General features: G+C 39.9%; 1 protein-coding gene across 1 annotated transcript in view; it reads left to right on the top strand.

The window, feature by feature from the left end:
• The window catches only part of SLC17A8 (solute carrier family 17 member 8), a 41008-nt gene that overhangs the window by 1792 nt on the left and 21976 nt on the right, over positions 1-17240 (top strand). The window contains exons 2-5 of the mRNA XM_004006651.6: positions 4992-5244; positions 12345-12463; positions 14272-14386; positions 15810-15897. Coding sequence (XP_004006700.2) covers positions 4992-5244; positions 12345-12463; positions 14272-14386; positions 15810-15897 — 575 coding nt within the window. The remainder of the gene's footprint in view (positions 1-4991; positions 5245-12344; positions 12464-14271; positions 14387-15809; positions 15898-17240) is intronic.

Genomic DNA, 17240 nt, shown 5'->3' on the forward strand with positions numbered 1-17240 from the left:
AGTGGCTTAATTGGCGTATTCAAGTGATGACAACTATTTCAGTTCAGTTCAGTTCAGTCTCTCAGTCGTGTCTGAGTCTTTGCAACCCCATGAACTGCAGCACACCAGGCCTCCTTGTCCATCACCAACTCCTGGAGTTCTCTCAAACTCACGTCTATCAAGTCGGTGATGCCATCCAGCCATATCATCCTCTGTCGTCCCCTTCTCCTCTTGCCCCCAATCCCTCCCAGCATCAGAGTCTTTTCCAATGAGTCAACTCTTCGCATGAGGTGGGCAAAGTATTGGAGTTTCAGCTTTAGCATCATTCCTTCCAAAGAACACCCAGGACTGATCTCCTTTAGAATGGACTGGTTGGATCTCCTTGCAGTCCAAGGGACTCTCAAGAGTCATCTCCAACAATTATTTAGCTTTAGATAAATACTTAGGAGTGTTCTTTTTCAACTTTAGCTGCTTTTTAAAATTTAATCACTTTTCTCAGGCGTAAGTGCTGATTTTACTATGTTTGATTGAATGATCCACTTGAATATTCTTTTGTTTACCAGATTGGTTTGCTTTAGGGATATAACAAAATCAGTAATTTCCAAGTTGTGTGACTTCAACCCCAAATTAAGCTATGTGTCTATTACTCTGAAGAGTTTTCTGAGAATTGGCTCACTGAACATTAAAAAAAAAAAAAAAACAAAAACCTGCTATCATAGTTCTAGATAGCACACTAAATACATGCTAGATATTATCATTGTTGTTGTAATTATAGAATGATTGGTTTTAGAATAAAGCCAAATTCATACCTCATCTTTCAGTGATCCCTAGAGAGAAATTGTTGGCAGAAGTACGCATTAGCTGACTGGCAATCTGAACTGATCCTCAACTCTAGTGGTCTTTGAGCAGAGCTCCAGAATTAGGGTTCCTCCAGCAAAAACAGCTCTGCTGTTTTAACACTTGGTGTTAACCTCAAATCTATAAGATAGTTTTATATATATATAATGCTTTGCCCAGAACCTGGTATGTAGTGGTTGTTTCCTCCCCGCGTTTTTACATAAAACCAGTCGACAGGATCCAGTGTAAGAAAAAAGTCATAAAGAAATGTTTTCTGTTTTGTAAGGGGCAGGAACATTGGGAAGTTAAGAATCCCGACTTTCTAACTTAGCAATCACTATAAGTCATAGATGTCTAATAATGTTTACTACTGAGATCATCATCTAAATGGAATTTTCTATATGCTTTTGAACTATGGGGTCTTCCTCATGGTCAAGGGAGAGGTAAATGCATAGCGAAGTACCTGAAGTCCACACATGGGGCTGATTACAGCCAGACACTCTTAGTCTTCCTGGAGAGCAGTCATTGATAAGAAGCAGCTGAGCAATTCATCAGCTAAAGGTACATTAATATTTTTGAAATGTAGGAAGAAAGATGATGCATTCACTTATCGTCCACTGTTCGAACAGATAGAAGGCATTCCATTTGGAGATTAATGCCCAGAAACTGATATACAGTCTTTTTCTGCTTAAATGATGAATGTTATCTAACTGCTTATGTGTAGTAAATGATAGTAATGACACTATGTTCCAGGTACCATTAATTCTATTAACAACTCTATGAGGGAGGGCCAATTATAATCACAGTTTTACGTATGAAAAAACGGAGGCACAGAGAGGTTAAGTAATTTGCCCAGTGTGACACAGCTTGTAAGTGGCGGAGCTGGGTTTCAGACCAGATATTTTGTGCCCATCTTAATCATTACATTACGAATCAACTGTCTGGTGGCAGAAACTCATTTAATCTTAACCACAGTTCTATAGCAACCCATTCCAGTACTCTTGCCTGGAAAATTCCGTGGACTGGGGAGCCTGGTAGGCTTCAGTCCATGGGGTCGCAAAGAGTCGGAGATGACTGAGCAACTTCACTTTCACTTTCACAGCTCTATAAGATAAGTATTATATTCATTCATGCCAGAAATTCATGGATACCACTGGGGCTGCACATTATAAAGAGTCTTATGATCTGAATAACTCTTAGATATCAACATAAATGGCAGTAAATGGCATTTATGCTCATCCTAGCAGAGTGGACTCATTAAGTGGTTATGAGGATTAATGTAATAAAAATAGTGGCACATGTGTCAAGTTCTGTTCTAAATGATCTATGCTGCTGTTGTTTAGTTGCTAAGTTGTGTCTGACTCTTTGTGACCCCACAGACTGCAGCATACTAGGCTCCCCTGTCCATGGGATACTCCAGGCAAGAATACTGGAATAAGTTGCCATGCCCTCCTCCAGGGGATCTTCCCGACCCATGAATCGAACCCATGTCTCTTACATCTCTTGCATTGGCAGGTGGATTCTTTTACCACTAGTGCCACTTGGGAAGAAAGCTCAGAGAGGTTAACTAGGCCAAAGTCACACAGCTAAGTAAATGGAAGAGTAAAAATTCAAACTAAGGAATGCTGATGCATAGATTGGATGGAGATTGGAGAAGAGATGCATCCAGGATGTCACCTGAGTTTTTTTTCTGAGCAACCAAAGGAACAAAACTGTCATTACTTTAAATGTGAAAAGCTTCAGGAATTAACTTTTTTTTTAGAGGAACTCAGTTTGGATATGTTAGGTTTGAGATGCTGATCATGTGTCTACAAAGATGTCAAATAAATCTAAATATGAAAATTGAAATCTGTTAGCATATGCATGGTGTCTAAAGCCCAGAGATGAGTGAGGTCACCTAGAAAGTACAGACAGAAAACAAAAGAAATCTATAAACTGAGCTCTGGGCATCCCAGTGTTTACAGGTTGAGGAAGTAACAACTCAGCTTAAGAGACAAAACAGAAGGAGTATTCAGGGGATTAGAAGGACCACGAAGTGAGTGTGGTATCCATGAAGGAATCAAAGTCATCAAGGAAGAAAGAATAATCAGTAGCATCAAGTGCTGCTGACAGGTCAACTAGATGAGGACTGGAAAGAGCCTTTGGGTTGAACCATGTGGACTCATGATTGACTCATTGGAAAAGACCCTGATGCTGGGAAAGATTGAAGGCAGGAGGAGAAGGGGATGACAGAGGATGAGATGGTTGGATGGTATCACTGACTCAGTGGACATGAGTTTGAGCAAGCTCCAGGAGTTGGTGATGGATAGGGAAGCCTGGCATGCTGCGGTCCATGGGGTCACAAAGAGCTGGACACGACTGAGCAACTGAACTGAGCTGAACCATGTGGAGGGCATTGACAGCCCAAGAAGAGCAATTTTGGTGGGCAGGTTGGGAGGTATACCTGCTTGGAGTATGTCCCAAGGGAATGGGACAAAGGGGAGTGAGACAGTGACTTCTGAGTTTTTTATAAAAGGAAGGTGAGAAATAGGCAGGTAGCTGAAACAGAAAGTGTTTTTATTTTAAATGTTGATGTGGGACAAATAAAGGGCATATTTGTAGACAGTAGGAATGTTCTAGTAGAGAGGAGAAATAATTGATGAAATATGTGGATAGGGATTTCCTTGAATACATGAGAGGCAATGAGATCTAGTGCCCAGGGAAAGAGGTTGGCCTTAGCTAGAAGCTTGGAAGATAATCATAGAAGAAAACGTAGAATACATCAGCATACACGCAGGTAGGTTACAAAAGTGCATTGGGAGGTTGATGATGTTCTCTTCTGATTACTTCCATATTCTTGCATATTTATTAAGCTACCATTCTGACCTCACAAATTAAGACTGAAAGTTCCTTTCCTGTTTTATCACTGTACTTCACCTTGATTTCAAGAAAACCTACATCATCCAGCAATTACAACTGTGTATGTGTCTTTCTTCCTCTAAGAGCTGAAGGAGATCAGAAACCATATCACTTTCTTTATTCTTCCATTACACTCAGTATAGTGCCTGACACACAGTAGGCACTCAGTAAATATTTGATGAGCTGAATTAAATCCAGTACATTTGCTCTCTCTCAGTTCAATTCAGTTGCTCAGTCATGTCTGACTCTTTGCAACCCCATGGACTGCAGCACGTCAGGCTTCCCTTTCCATGCTCTCTCCACATATGCTTTAACCTCATTTGCTTGAGTCCTAAGAAGCTACTAAGATGATCTCTGCTATGAATTGGTGGTCAAATTATTTGTGCTTCTATGTAGTCTGTTAGACATTGTATTAGTTATTAGTGAATATGATACTCTTAAAAACACAGAAGCTTTGCTTATTTTTACAAAGACTTGGACCTTAATCAGGCATCTTCAGAAGGGTTATGATACATGTGATGATGCAAACAACTACTTTTATTATTGACAGATAGTGTTCAGTTTGCCCAATTACTTTTTTTTTTTTTAAGAAGAGAATAAATTCACTGCAATGGACTACCATAATCTGAATTTATGGGACTCCATGTGAAATCATGCCCTCTGTTTAAAAAGTGCCAGAGAATCATGTTAGAACCACTTAAGAAAGAACGGATACACAACAAACTGGTTTGTGCTGTGATAGAAAATGTACCTCCTTACCTAGTATTTTATTAAGACTTAGAAAAAGAAGAAAAAAGAATCTGAAAATTAATTGATTTTTTACTGTATATCTTTTAGCAGGCTTCAAGTGACATTAAAATTAAAGTCAAACATAATAGTTAGCTGGGTCATGTCACATGGATGAAGTTTATAGATACTCTTTCAGCAGGATATTCAGTTAGGCATATTGTTGAGGATACAAACTCTGAACTTGAACTTGCATCCTACTTCAGAGGACTTAGTTTTTTGTCTATAAATGGACAAGATAACACTATCTACCTTGTGTAGCTGTTATGAGATTAAAATAAATTAATGTCTATAAGGGTGCAACATAATATCCAGAATATCAGTAAATTTTAACCACTTTAATTTATTTTAGTAATGATGATGATGATGTTAAAACATGCAGGATGCATCCTATTCTAGGTTTTCCATTTTCTTTCTTGGTACACTTTTTCTTCTTGCCTAGTAAACTTTGTAATCCTGGTCTTTCTTCCCTGTCCATTTGCCTGCTGTAGGAAAATTGACGGGACCAATGAGGAAGAAGGTAACATTGAGCTGAATGAAGAAGGGAGGCCAGTGCAGACGTCCAGGCAGAGGCCCCCACTCTGTGACTGCCACTGCTGTGGGGTCCCTAAGCGCTACATCATTGCTGTCATGAGTGGGCTGGGGTTCTGCATTTCCTTTGGGATTCGGTGCAATCTTGGAGTTGCCATTGTGGAAATGGTCAATAACAGTACTGTATATGTTGATGGAAAACCAGAAATTCAGGTCAGTGTCTGTCTATGTCTATGTCAGTGTCTTTTGGCAACAGCTGTATTAATGTTTTAAATTCTTAAAGTAAAACACATAGGGGACTACCCTGGTGGTCCAGTGGTTAAGACTCTGCACTTCCACTGCAGGAGATGAGGTTTTGATCCCTAGTTGGGGATCTAAGCTCCCCCATGCCACATAGTGCAGCTTAAATAAATAAGTAAATAAAATGAAACTTTAAAAAACATATAGGATCACAAAGAAAGCCATTTATTTTAAATACAGATAACAAACTATTTAAGAATTGAATTTGTGATATAGAAACATACGGGTTTCTTTATGAGCACATCAGATGACAAAATCTAGCAATGGGTCTAATAATTTCTATAATTTTGGTGTTTGAAGGATGAACAATAATTTGAGATAATGGCAACAGCCATCATGAGATACAAACATGTTTATAATTTCCTCTAGTAATAAAATTACAAGTCTTGATAATATGACTGGGGTTTGTTGCCTACATTCACAATTATAGGAAATACTGCTTTATTAGTTACTAGCAATAAATATGCTGATTTTTCCCCATCCAAGTTCATAGATCCACAGGATTCCATCCATAGACCTAGTTAAGAATCCTGGTAAAAGGATAGAATGAGGTAAGCATCAAAAGAAGGAGGCAACAGGTAAAGCAAGGTTAGGTCGTGGAGAGCCTGGCAAGTCTAAGGTGAGTCAGGTGTGGGCTTTAAGCAGAGAAATGGTGCCATCGGATCCATACTCCAGGATGATCACTGTCCAGCCAGTCATCTCCCAATCAATCCAGTGGATCAGGACTGGAATGAATAGAAGCAGAAGGCCCCATTCAAAGGATACATACACCCATTCAAAGGCTCTTGTAGTCATAAGCAAGCCTATAGTGATGTCACTTAAACAGTACTGTTTTCATGAATCACTGAAAAGATGAAATCTGATTTGTTTCTTAAATGAGAAGCCTTGAGAAATATTGAGATTATAGGAGAATAAAATAAAAATGTATTCCCAGTGGATACCCAATATATCTGTTTCATTGTGTTGAATGCACACACTGGAATGACTTGTGTGGAAATCCATCTGTTTGCAGAGAGACTTCTAGCACTGTGTACATGACCTTTCCAAAGTACTTACTACCCCTTCTTCCCAAGCCCTGGCAACCATAAGTTCATTTTCTCAGTGTGAGTCTCTTTCTGTTTTGTAAGTAAGTTCATTTGTATCTTTTTTTTTTTTAGATTCCATGTATAAGGGATGTCAAATATTTCTCCTTCTCTTCCTGGTCTGATTTACTTCACTCAGTATGACACTTTCTTGGTCCATCCCTGTTGCTGCATGTAGCATTATTTCGTTCTTCTTAATGGCTGAGTAATATTCCATCATGTATATGTACCACATTTTCTTCATCCATTTCTCTGTTGATGGACATTTAGGTGGCTTCCATGTCTCGGCTGGGGCTTCCGTAGTGGCTCAGATGGTAAAGAATCTGCCTGCAGTGCCTGGGTTAAATCCCTGGGTTGGGAAGGTCCCCTGCAGGAGGGCATGGTAACCCACTCCAGTATTCTTGCCTGGAGAATCCTCATTGACAAAGGAGCCTGATGGCCTACAGTCCATGTGGTTGCAAAGAGTCGGACATGACTGAGTGACTAAGCGCACGCACGCGCGCACACACACACACACACACACACACACACGCCTTGGCTATTGCAGACTGCTGCCATGAACATCGGGGTGTACGTATCCTTTCAGATCATGTTTTTCTACACATATATGCCTAGGAGTAGGACTGCAGGGTCATAAGGTAGCTCTATGTTTAGTTTGTTAAGGAACCTCCATATTGTTCTCCATAATGGCTGTACCAATTTACATTCCCACCAACAGTGCAGGAGGGTTCCTTTCTTGCAGAGAGACTTCTAATAGTTCTGCAGTCCCTACCCATGTTTGGGAAAACATTTAGATCAGAGTTTCCCAAACTGGTGTCTGGACGCCACTGTTCTGTAGGCTGTGCTTTGAAGAAGGTGTCATATGAACTAGGAACCTGTACTGTGCTGTGTTCCATGAGAATCTCCAAGAGGGGGCTGTGGTGTGCATTATTTCCTGGGCTTAACTGCAGAATGCTTTCCTTCACACTGTGTCTATCAGCATTACCTGGAACAGTTTCTGCCAAATATTGGTTAGTGAAAATTTGATTTCAGTTCATTAAAAAGAAGTCTTTAGTTGGCCTGCAGATTTCCCCACCCTTTTTCTTTTTTAACTAAGAGATTATTCTACCAGAAGAAAAGGGTACCATGGAGATTCTTCTAACCATTCTCTTTTTTATGCCACAATTGAATCTGTTTTTAAAAGGATATCCTGGTTGTTTATTTTGGGGGAGAGGGGCAGGGAGGGCAGTAGAGGTGTAAGAGGGATGTCATACATTTTTAAAATAAAAAATGATGGACATTAATGAGGTTTCAGATGTGTATCACATGCATTCTGGCAGCCTTTTGTGAGGAAAGGCAGCTAATTAAACTTGTCTGCTAAGGCCTGGAACAAAATGAATTGATGCTGGTTTGCATTTGTTTGTTGCATGAAAAGATAGGCCTAGGTCAACAGAATTTGCTTTGAGGCAAATGGAAAAGGCATTTTGATAAACTTAAGGAGCAATGCTGTGTGTGCTCTTTGGTTTCTATGGTTTCGCCCTCTGGAGTCTTAGAGAAACTGATTAAGATCTAAAATATGCTTCACATCATTTTCTCTGGCCTCATAAGTAAGAGTTTAGTAGCATTTCAGAAGTTCCAATTTATAGCAGGCCATTTCTCACTTATCCAAACAGAACAAAGCTGAGATATCTTCTGAATGTGTTCAACCCAATGGCAAAGATTTCACTAATTGTATCAAGAAAGCCTCTCAATGGCTGGTAATTTTGTTCGGTTGGCTTTATTGGAGAAAAACTAGATATTTTGCACTGAGATATTTTTAAATCTTTATTTTCAACAGAGGGAGAAAAGTAAGTAGTATGAATAGGTGTATGTGCTCAGTTGCTCAGTCATGTCTGACTATTTGCAGCCCCATACACTGTATAGCCTGCCAAGCTCCTCTGTCCATGGAATTTTCCAGGCAAGAATATTGGAGTGGGTTCCATTTCCATGTATAAATAGGTAGGCCTTGCAAATAACTGCCATATATTCTGCTAGTCGTATAAACGGTAGCTTCAGTTGATGCGTGAATCATAATCATTTTTTTGGTTTAATAATTATGAGTTTTAAGACATGTGAATCACTTAGAACAGTGTCTGGCATGTGGTAAACAATAAATGACTGAAGTCTGAGAAACTTGGAAATTAGTTCTCATTACCCTCAGGGAAAATCCGAACTCCTTCTCATGAATCATGAGCCCTGTAGGGTTAAGAAGAATTGGGCTTTGGAATCTGCCGGACTTGGTTTCAGACTTGACTCTGTTGTTTATTAGCTCTGGGACCTTGAGCAAGTTGCCCTTCTGTCCTGGTCAGGGATTGCTGTTGCAAAGAATAGAAATGGGAGACCAGCTCAAGTTAAAAAGGAAATGACTGTAGGGCTATAGGGGATCTCAGGAAAGTGAAGGGTGGAAAGCTATCTGCTGTGTATGCTTGTGCAGTCTGTGCCCTAGACGAGGGAGCCAGCCTGAGGTGGGACTGAGATCCAGGCTGTACCGCACTGTGGGGAGGATAAGGAGTCAGGAGGGGCAGAGTGGAGCCAGACCTCACGGGAACTAGGAAATCCTCAGCTTACTCTCCAACTTGCTGGCCTTTCAGGGTCTTGCATCTACTTCTCTCTGAGTCGGCTCCATTCTCTCAGGTCTCTCCATGGACTGTTTTATTTTGTTTTTTCTTTTCCATGGTATCTCACTGCTCTCCAAAGCCAAAGTTCCTCAAGCCGTTCCCTTGCTGGGGAGCTGACTTACCTGGCCCTGACTCCGATGGAACTTGTTTCGAGTGTGCAGTATTGTCTAACCAGAATCTCTGGATTCAGATTAGAGAGAGAAAGAAAGAAAGAAGAGAGAGAGACAGACAGGTAGGCTGAGTCTAGCCTATACGTTGGCTCCCTCTATTCAGGTGTCCATCCACAGTCACAGGGGAGAGGCCCTTGGCACTGAGGGGAGGAGGAGAATCCTCTTAGAAGGAAATGTGAGCAGGGAGGTTGGAACTGGCATTTCTAGAAACTCTTTACTAAGTCTCATTGCTGTATTGTGAAATGGGAATAAAAGGCCTGGTTGCAGATCAAATGAGATAATCTGGTACCAGTATATTAAACACCTCTATTACTTTCCTAAAGCTGCTGTAACAGATGGCCATGAACATGAGGCTTAAAAACAATGGGAACTTAGTCTCTCATAGTCTGGGAGGCCAGGAATCAAGTCAACTTCGGAGGGAGCCACACTCCCTCCAAAGGCTCCAAGGGAGAATCTGTCTTTGCCTTTTCCAGCTTTGGCGGCTCCGAGCATCCCTTGGCTTGTAGCAGCATCACTCCAGTCTCTGCCTCCATCTTCACATGGCCTTCTTTCCTCTATGTCTCATGTCTCTCCCTGCCTTTCTCTTACAAGGACACTTGTCATCACATTTAGGGCTCAGTTAGATAATCCAGAAAAACTCACCTTGAGATCCTTGATTTTATCACATCAGCAAAACCCTTTTCTCAAATAAGACACCATCTATAGATTCTGGGGGTTTTGTGCATGTATCTTTGGGGACCATTTTTTCAGCCTAATACTATCTATGACATAGCACCTGGCTTATTATAAGAATTCATACACAGGACCATTATGATTCTCATGGACTCAATGATAGTGAAAGTCAGTTCTTGGCAGGGACAAGTACTTTTCTTCAGGTAACTTTGACCAAATGGAAAGAAGCACCATTCTGTCAGAGGGAAAGACATGAGCAAGGGACTATGTGATTAACAGTTAGTTGTTGAATAAAGTGGATCCCTCTGTCTTGGATCTTTGGTTTCGTGGGGGCATTCTGTGACTCAAGGCAAGGAAGTCTAGTCTCTACTTCTTAGTGAGAAAGTCAAGTCTCCACAGCAATGGAAAGAATATAGATTTTTGGTAAGAGGTCTTGGTCTTGGCTTTCTTTACAACTGGTTCTATGACTTGGGGCAAGTAAATTAATCTCAATTTCCTCTTCTATAGAAAATGACGTAATTAACTCTAGGTATTGTAAAGAGGAAATACATGGAAAGTGACTTAAAATCATGTCCTTCTTTGGCTCAGTGCTTCCATCTCTCTTTGAGTAAAAGTTAAGGTCCTTATGGTGACTTAGAAGGCCCTTCATCACTTGAATTTCTCCTGTTTTAATGCCTGTTATTCTCTTCCTCATCCATCACCCTCCAGTTCCTCTGACATCTGGCTGTTCCTCTAACACACAAGACACATCCTTATCTCAGGGCCTTTGCACTTGCTATTTCTTTGTCTAGAAAGCAATTTCTTCTGATAAGGAAAAGCATCACTTGCTCCCTTTCTTCCTTTAGGAGTTCACTCAGAAATCATTTCTTCAGTGAAAGCTTCCCTGACCACTCTGTGTAAAATATCTCCCTACTTCACTCCTGCCCAACATTTTCTGTCCCCTTCTCTGTTCATATTTCTTTCTTCCTCACTGATTACCATCTAACACAGTAAACACCTGTATGTACTTCCTGCCATCCCCACTGATATCTTTGTGAAAACAACAATTACTGTTGTTGTTCACTGCTATATGCCCAGTATCTAGTACAATGTGTGGCACTTAGTATCATAAAATAAAAATTTGGTGAACTGATTTGAATGAATGATGGTTAGGTTCATTTTATTCTTGAGCTTCAACTTCCTAGTCTACAAAATGGGAACTACAGTGCAGAGCATAAGCCAATATTACCTGCACTGTGATCTCCTAGAAGGCAAAGGTAACACTTGAGTTTGTGTTTATACTATCACCTGACCTGGCACACAGGAAGCACACGGTGCATATTGAATAAATGAGCAAATAAGTACATGACAATTTGTGACAGGAAAACAAAATGTGATGAAAATTCATAAAAGGTACTATGTTGATAATTAAGAACTCTTACTCCATAACAGGAACATCTTGGATTTTGATATCAATGCTTTACAAAGCCCTTCATTAATTTGGCAAATATTTACTTGCATCTTCTATGTTGTAGACACTTGTTTTAGGTACAGAGGTTATAAAGTCAAAAGGACACAGCTGCCACCTTAGAGTCACCTGCCACCTCATGTGGGAAATGGACATGTGACAGGCTAGTTTGAGAACAGGGTGGGTGCCATGACTGCAAGAACAGAGGTCTGTGGGCCAAGGCCTAGGAAAAATGACCACTTCAATTGAGGGCAGCTGAGGAGCTTTCTCAGAGGGGGGAGATTTGTGAGAAATCTGAAAAGGCTGAGTTACTTTGCTGGGAAAGAGAGTGAGGAAAGGCTCCAGCGGTTTGGGAGTCGTGTAAGGGTGTTTTGTTGCCACTGTCATCATCATAACGACAACAATAGCTGCTAACATGTGCTGAGTCTACACTGTGCTCCAGGCATTACACTAATGCGTTAAATGCAAAATCTCTAGGCAGAGGAATAAGCTACTAGAAATACTCATGGCATTTATCCCCAGACATCCTACGGGTAAGTAGGTTTTATTATCTTTATAAAGAAAAGAGAGGCATGACTGTCATTCCCTTAGTGTCTGACTAAACTGGTACCTAAATAACCCAATAAACCTAGAATTTACCTTTTGTTTTCTTTACAAGTTGTTTTATTTTCTTCTTAGCCTTCATCATCTTTTTTTAACTTGTTCATAGTCTCTCCTTTCTCTCGCTAGAAGTTAGGCTCAGTGACAACAAGGACTTTGCTGTGTCCCTGCTGTCATTGAGGCCCCCCATCAATATTTGCAGAATATCCCTTCACTGTTCACCTGAAACTATCACAGCGTTGTTAATCTGCTATATCCCAATACAAATTAAAAAATTTAAAAGATATTTGCTGAATTTAAAGGAGGGAAAGAAAGACTTTGTAGGGTTATTATATAGGATCATCAGAGAATGATGACAGGCAAGTGTTTTCTTACAAACCAAGTGTATCTGATTTCTCATTTCCAGACAGCACAATTTAACTGGGATCCAGAGACAGTGGGCCTTATCCATGGATCTTTTTTCTGGGGTTATATTGTGACACAAATTCCAGGTGGTTTCATTTCAAATAAATTTGCTGCGAACAGGTAAGATAAATTGATTTAACGTGAGTGCTACATAGATCATAATGTGGCTTTGTATGCTTTTATCAATTCACAACTGGCTCTCAGTTTAGGGGTGCAGAATGATAGATAGAAGTCATTCCTAAAGATATGATTCACAGACATTGATCTTACATGATCCTGTTCTTAATCTCTTTTTGTTTACTTTTTTGTTTAATCTATCTTGCAATTCTTTAACTGATTATGTAGTTAAAAAAAAATCAACTGTATCTGAGTCTGGAGCAACAGTTTCTGGACCCTAGGTAACTCACTTGGTAACCTCTACTGAGTTCCTCTTTTTCCCTGGACCGCCATTTCCTCATCTGTGAAATGAAACATGGATTAGATTGTGTCTGAGTTCCCTTTGACCAGTGACATTCTGTGATGCTGTTTACTATGTTGATATTATCCTGTACTATACTGGTTTTGTCATGTGAGATAGGAGGGGCTTGTCTCTAGACTGTAAGATGTCTTTCATACCCTTGCGATTCTATAGGAAGTGTTTGAGCAAATAAAAGTAGGTCCAAGAAAAAATGAGCTGCCTCAAGGAGCAGTAGTTCTCTGTTACTAAAAATATTCAAGCAAAATATGATGGCCACTTGGGAGATGTGTAATATGTATATGTACTAGAAAAGAAGTGTACTAGGAGAGTACTAATTATTTCCAGGTCATTTCTGATTGTAATTGACTTAACGTATATGGATTTTGTGAAGTGTATATTTTATGAAGCAGTATTTTTCAAACTCTAAAACAGAACTCATTAGATGGTAATAAAATCAATAGTGATTTACCAATATCTACTTTTCTAAAAAGAGAGAGAAATAAAAGGAAAGATAATCAAATAGAATAGAAAATATCTTAGCTCATTGCACATTTTAGAATTGTATTTTGGAAATTGTTTTGGTTACATCTGTGTGTTATAAGTGTGTGTTGGATTGCAATATAAATTTTATTTTGTTATATGGATCAAGAAAAAAAGTCTGAAAGTCATATCCATATGTAAAATCATTTCTATGAGCATGGCTCATATTTTACTTATGTTCTTATCTTATTTGTGTCCTTTATTTATTGTCACTTGCCTGTGGTATTCTTCTTACAAAGTGATAAAATCCTGGTTCCTATGGTCTTTGAAGTCACTATTCACACTTCTGCCCTAAAAAGAAATAACACATAATAATATTTCCCAGAATATAAAAGATATGAAGCATCATTAGCATGTGTGAGAAAGAAATAAAATGATGCCTGCTCTCTTTTCCTGGGACACTCCTGTCCAAGCAAAGAGGAGACATACAGTACTTGGCAGAAAGCTGTGGGGCTGAGACAGGTACCCAACCTGTCCTGTGCTTGGCTGGTCTCAGGACACAGCAGGCTTCTCAGATAGTTGGCATCCCCATCTGCTAACATGAGGATGGAACTGGGAAGCAGGAGATACAACCCAAATGTGCAGAAGTCATGAGGTAGCAGTCAGAATGGATCATTCGGGTAGAATCTAGAAGAATGGTGGGTCTCCAGTAAGTTTACTTCATGCAGGTCAATCTCAAGCTTCTGGATCTTATCTAGGCAGAACACCCCTGTGCTGCCCCCAACCTTCCTATTATTGGCCTAAGGACTGGGACTTGGGAATCAAAGCAGCCTGACAGCCTAGCATGGCACACCCCAGACCCTAACGCATCTGCTTCTCTATTGGTTTATGCAGTGATCTTCCATGAACTGGTAGATTTGTTCCTGATGTTTGACTACTGTGCCACGTCCATGGTGGGCCTGCCCAGTAACACAGTGTTTTGGTCCCTCAGGGTCTTCGGGGCTGCTATCTTCTTAACATCGACCTTGAACATGTTGATTCCATCTGCAGCCAGAGCGCATTACGGCTGCGTCATGTGTGTCAGGATTTTGCAAGGTTTAGTGGAGGTAAGAGACTCTTTTCTTAACAAATTTTGATATTATTGGAGACAGCATGATCCTTTAGAAATTTTAATTTTTGAAGAAAACCTCCTTTATCAGTTTTCCTATCTCCCACCTTATCTGGCTATCTGAACTTTCTGGTTATGATTATAATTATGAATACTTTAATTAAAATTCCATGTGTGATTCCAAATTTATACACAATGAAGGATCATTGCACAGAGTGCAGAATTTCAGATGAGCCAAGAGTGATCTTAGAGGTAATTTAATCCAACCACTTCTGTTTAATAAATTTTGAAACTGAAGCCCAAAGGCTTCAGTTCACATAACTAAGGCTCTTTCCACTAAAACAATTTAAATGGATTTATTAATAAACCTGTAAATTTCCAGGGGTGTAGTCTTCCACAGAGATTTAGCTTGATGAAGTGGGTAGCATAATATACAACCAGAAGGTAAATATTTTGTACTCTTCTGGCCTCACTGTGGTCTGTTGCAACTTCTCAACTCTGCCATTGTTTACAAAAGCATCAGAGATATATAAATGTGTAGGCATGGCTACTTTCCAGTGAAACTTTTTGGACACTGTTATTTTTTATTTCATATGATTTTTACATGCCAGGAAATGCACTTCTTTAAAAAAATTTTTTTCTGGTCCCTTAAAAATTTAAAAACCATTCTTTGCTTGAGGGCTGGACAAAAACAGATGGTGGGCCACATCAGGCCATTATTTACTACCACCTGATGTAGAGAAATGTTTCCCAAACTCAGTCATTCACCTCTAACCGTTGTCACATTTGTCATAGTCACACTATGATTCATACTGTTACTTGCCTATGGTTTTTTCCTGGTCAATTTACTTAAAAACAAAACAAAATAAAAGAACCTCATCATAAGCAACAATATTTTTGATATCATGGGTTTAATGTGCTAGTTATATTTTTCTAAAGCACATTAGAATGTATAAGTAACAATGATAATAAAAAATATAGGTTGTTTTAGTACTTTAAATCCAATTCTTATCCCACTGAAGGGACATATACCACACTTTGGAAAATACTAACACAGTAGAAAGAACATGATATCAGCAGCCCTGAAGACTAGAATCTAGTCACTTAATGGCTGTCAGCCTCAGGTTCCATATCTTTAAATGACAGGATGGATCAGCTGATTGTGGAAATCCATTTCCATACTGATATTAAATAATAATAAGAAATATGAAGACCCCCTTCCCTATTATCCACCTTGCTTACCTTTGAACTGGTATTTGAATTTTAGCATCTCTACTGTGAGTCAAAATAGCTGACACATGTTATTTAGTTTCTGTAAGTTGGGCTTTTATATTGTAGTGTCAAAGAGGCAAAGTCCAAGTTTTAAACACAAAAAGAAACTGGAGTCAAGTCAAATCATCCATTTTCAACTGTTTTGCCAGGGTGTGACATACCCAGCGTGTCACGGGATGTGGAGTAAGTGGGCACCACCTTTGGAGAGAAGCAGACTGGCTACAACCTCCTTTTGTGGTGAGTGTATTGGAATAACAGCAAGTTTCATATAGGAATGCCTTTGGCTTTAGATGAAGACCTTGCTAAATAGAAATAATTTTTTCACATAACAGAAGTCCAAAGGCGAATGGTTGGTGGCTAGTGTTGATTCTGCCTGTAACTGGCCTGTGATCTATCCAGGGCCTGTGCATGTTCTGACTTTCTACCCCGCTGTCCTTAGAGTGATAACTTTTTGCATTCATGCACATTCCTCGTGTTCACAAAATGACTACCACAATTCCAGGCATGAAGTCCACACTAAAGGCAGAAAGAAGAGGGGATGGCTGTCCTAACCACTTCTATTCTTTTCATCAGGAAAGAAAAGCTTTCCCAATCCCCCTAGCAGGCTTCCAGTTTTATTTGCTTGGTCCTAACTGTGTCATAGGCTTTACTAACTGCAGAGAAAGCTGGGAAAGCCAGTGCCCACCTTTGCTAACATCTTTAATAGAGAAAAGTAAGAAAATAGTCATTGGAAGTTGTTGTAGGATTAGCCAACAAATATTTCCCAAAGTTGAAAGTAGAAGATATAGAATAGGTAAGGCCCCAGTCCTCTTCTTTTTACAAATGGAGAAATTAAAACTAAAATTTTAAATCTCATTTCCTTGAACTAAAATAGAAGTCCAGTGACTTGCTCAAGATCACATAGCTACCAAAGAATGGAGCAGGAGCTAGAACATTGGATTCTTGATTCAAAGCTTTCCTCACACTACTTTGTACACACTGTTATCAGTTCAGTTCAGTCGCTCAGTCATGTCCAACTCTGCAATCCCATAGACTGCAGCATACCAGGCCTCCCTGTCCGTGTCCTCCCATCACCAACATCCGGAGCCTACTCAAACTTATGTCCATCACATCGGTGATGCCATCCAACCATCTCATCCTCTGTCATCTCCTTTTCCTCCCACCTTCAATCTTTCCCAGCATCAGGGTCTTTTCAAATGAGTCAGCTCTTCCCATCAGGTGGCCAAAGTATTGGAGTTTCAGCTTCAGCATCAGTCCTTCCAATGAATATTCAGGACTGATTGCCTTTAGGATGGACTGGTTGGATCTCCTTGCAGTCCAAGGGATTCTCAAGAGTCTCCTCCAACACCACAGTTCAAAAGCATCAATATTTTTGTGCTCAGCTTTTCTTATAGTCCAACCTTCACATCCATACATGACCACTGGAAAAGCCATACCTTTGACTAGACAGACCTTTGCTGGTAAAGTAACGTCTCTGCCTTTTAATATGCTGTCTAGGTTGGTCATAGCTTTTCTTCCAAGGAACGAGTGTCTTTTAATTTCACGGCTGCAGTCACCATCTGCAGTGATTTGTCATAGAG

This window comes from Ovis aries, chromosome 3, assembly GCF_016772045.2.
Source record: "Ovis aries strain OAR_USU_Benz2616 breed Rambouillet chromosome 3, ARS-UI_Ramb_v3.0, whole genome shotgun sequence".
NCBI lineage: Eukaryota > Metazoa > Chordata > Mammalia > Artiodactyla > Bovidae > Ovis > Ovis aries.